Genomic DNA, 2,109 nt, shown 5'->3' with positions numbered 1-2,109 from the left:
AAAGTCCAGGCAGATGGTCCAGGAATCCCATGGAGACTTCAGAAAATCCATGGAGACTCCAAAATATCTGTGTAGATAGTCCAAGAAGTCTGTCCCACCATGTTTCACTCCACCCTGATCRTTGTCTTCYTCCCTGTCCAGCTCTCACTTGCCCGCCCAACAGCACCTTCAGCACCTGTGGCCTCACCTGTCACCCCACCTGCAACATCCCTGCTGTGTCATCCGACTGTGCTGCTGCCAACACMTGTGTGGAGACCTGCACGTGCCATGAGGGTCTTGTCCTTGATGCCAACACCTGCGTCCCACCCTCTGAATGTGGCTGCATCTTTCAGGGCCTCCTCCATGGCCTTGGGGAGGAATTYTGGGGTGACCTCACCTGCACCCAACGCTGTGTATGTGATGCGGAGCAGCRTCAGGCRGTGTGCCGGGATTCCGGTTGTGGCCCTGAGGAGGAATGCCGGGTGGAGGATGGGATCCAGGATTGCTATCCCAAAATTTCTGGGGTTTGCACCGCTGTTGGAGCCACCCACTATGAGACCTTTGATGGCAGGAGGTTCATCTTCCAGGGGACATGTGTCTACCTGTTTGTTGGGTTGTGTGAAGACACACAAAATTTGGTGGGATTCCAGGTGTTGGTAGAGAATGGCCACCAGGGTGACAAGCTCATGTCAGCCATYGCTGTGGTGACAGTCAAAGTCTACAACAAAACCATCAGCATCAGCAGGGAACACCCTGGAAAAATCATGGTGAGTTCAGGAAATGGTCCCTTATCTTTTCACCATGTTCTCCACCTCATCCCAAACCTCATTCCATTAACTAATGATTAAATCCAACATGTAAATAAATCAACATCATTTGGGTAYTCCAGCTATTGAAAACAATTGGAATTTGCTGAGAGACCCAAATTTTATCAGTTGTTACAGTTTTCTTCCCAAATCGATGAATGCTTGGTCAGTCTGCTCTTGGGACTTGAACCTTTTCATCCTCTTAAATCCAAAATTTAATTCAATCCAAAATTTAATTCAATCCAAAATTTAATTAAATTGATGCTGTTTGGTTGTTCTGGGTGTTGAAAATAGCTGGAATTTACCATCAGACCTCAAATTTGATCAGTTTTTATGGTTTTCTCCCCAGATTGATGAGCAGTTGGTCAACCTCCCATATCATCACAATGAAAGAAAGATTGTTGTCTATCGTGATGGGCAGGAAGTGGTGGTAGAGACCAATTTTGGCCTTGTTGTCACCTATGACTGGCACAGCCACGTTACCGCGATGGTGCCCAGTGGCTTTGCCAGTGCCCTGTGTGGGCTCTGCGGGAACTACAATGGTGCTGCTAGCGATGATATGATGATGAGCAACAACCGTGTGACATCAGACCCAGATGCCTTCGGGAGCAGCTGGAAGGTCACGGATGTCCCAGGATGTGGTGAGAGGTCAACAGTGGAATGTTCCAGCACTGTTGCACYTTCCCAGCTGCAGCAGGAAGTATCTAGGATGGGGTGTGAAATTATTTTGGAAGCAGATGGACCCTTTGGAGCATGTCATGGTCGTGTTGATGCCCACCAGTACTTCCAGAGCTGCATCCATGACTCCTGCCTCTTCCCTGATCAGAAAGAAGGGATGTGTCCAATCATTGCCCACTATGCCACTGCCTGCCAGGCTGCCGGTGTGTCCATCAGGAGGTGGAGGACAGATAATTTCTGCTGTAAGTTGGGAAAATTGGAGGGGTTTTCTTTCAGTGGTATGCAAAGGATCCTTAAGCCCGCTCCAAAACAAAGTATGAACAGCTCAGAGGTGGGTGGTAATCCAGTGGGAATCCCACCCAAAATCTAGATTGACCCCATATTCCACCCAAAATAAACCCTTCCCAAGGAAGAAGTTGTCTCATCTGGAATAATTTACACCAAAAATCTCCAATTTTTTGGTGTTGCCTTTMAAGTGAATAATTTAGAGAGAGAACCACCAAAAATRCACCAAAAATAATGGAATTGGGTTAAAAGGATCCAGCCTGGAGGTCAATTGAGGACCCATTGTGGACAATCCTGTTCTTCAAGAGAATGTTCCTTTTTCTCCATGAAAATGGGGGTAATTGGGTGATTTAGCAACAAA

The 2,109-nt window shown here is 47.3% G+C and overlaps 1 protein-coding gene across 1 annotated transcript in view; it reads left to right on the top strand.

Moving 5' to 3' along the window:
* Positions 1-1,794, top strand: part of LOC130587268 (IgGFc-binding protein-like) — a gene marked incomplete at its 3' end in the record, with an annotated part of 20,113 nt that extends 18,319 nt beyond the window's left edge. The window contains 2 exon segments of the mRNA XM_057388238.1: positions 142-746; positions 1,135-1,794. Coding sequence (XP_057244221.1) covers positions 142-746; positions 1,135-1,794 — 1,265 coding nt within the window.
* Positions 1,795-2,109: the final 315 nt, after the last annotated feature.

Source organism: Malurus melanocephalus, unplaced genomic scaffold (assembly GCF_030028575.1).
Source record: "Malurus melanocephalus ecotype Western Australia unplaced genomic scaffold, MMel_1.1 scaffold_1700, whole genome shotgun sequence".
NCBI classification, from domain to species: domain Eukaryota; kingdom Metazoa; phylum Chordata; class Aves; order Passeriformes; family Maluridae; genus Malurus; species Malurus melanocephalus.
This window is presented reverse-complemented; position numbering and strand designations above follow the sequence as displayed.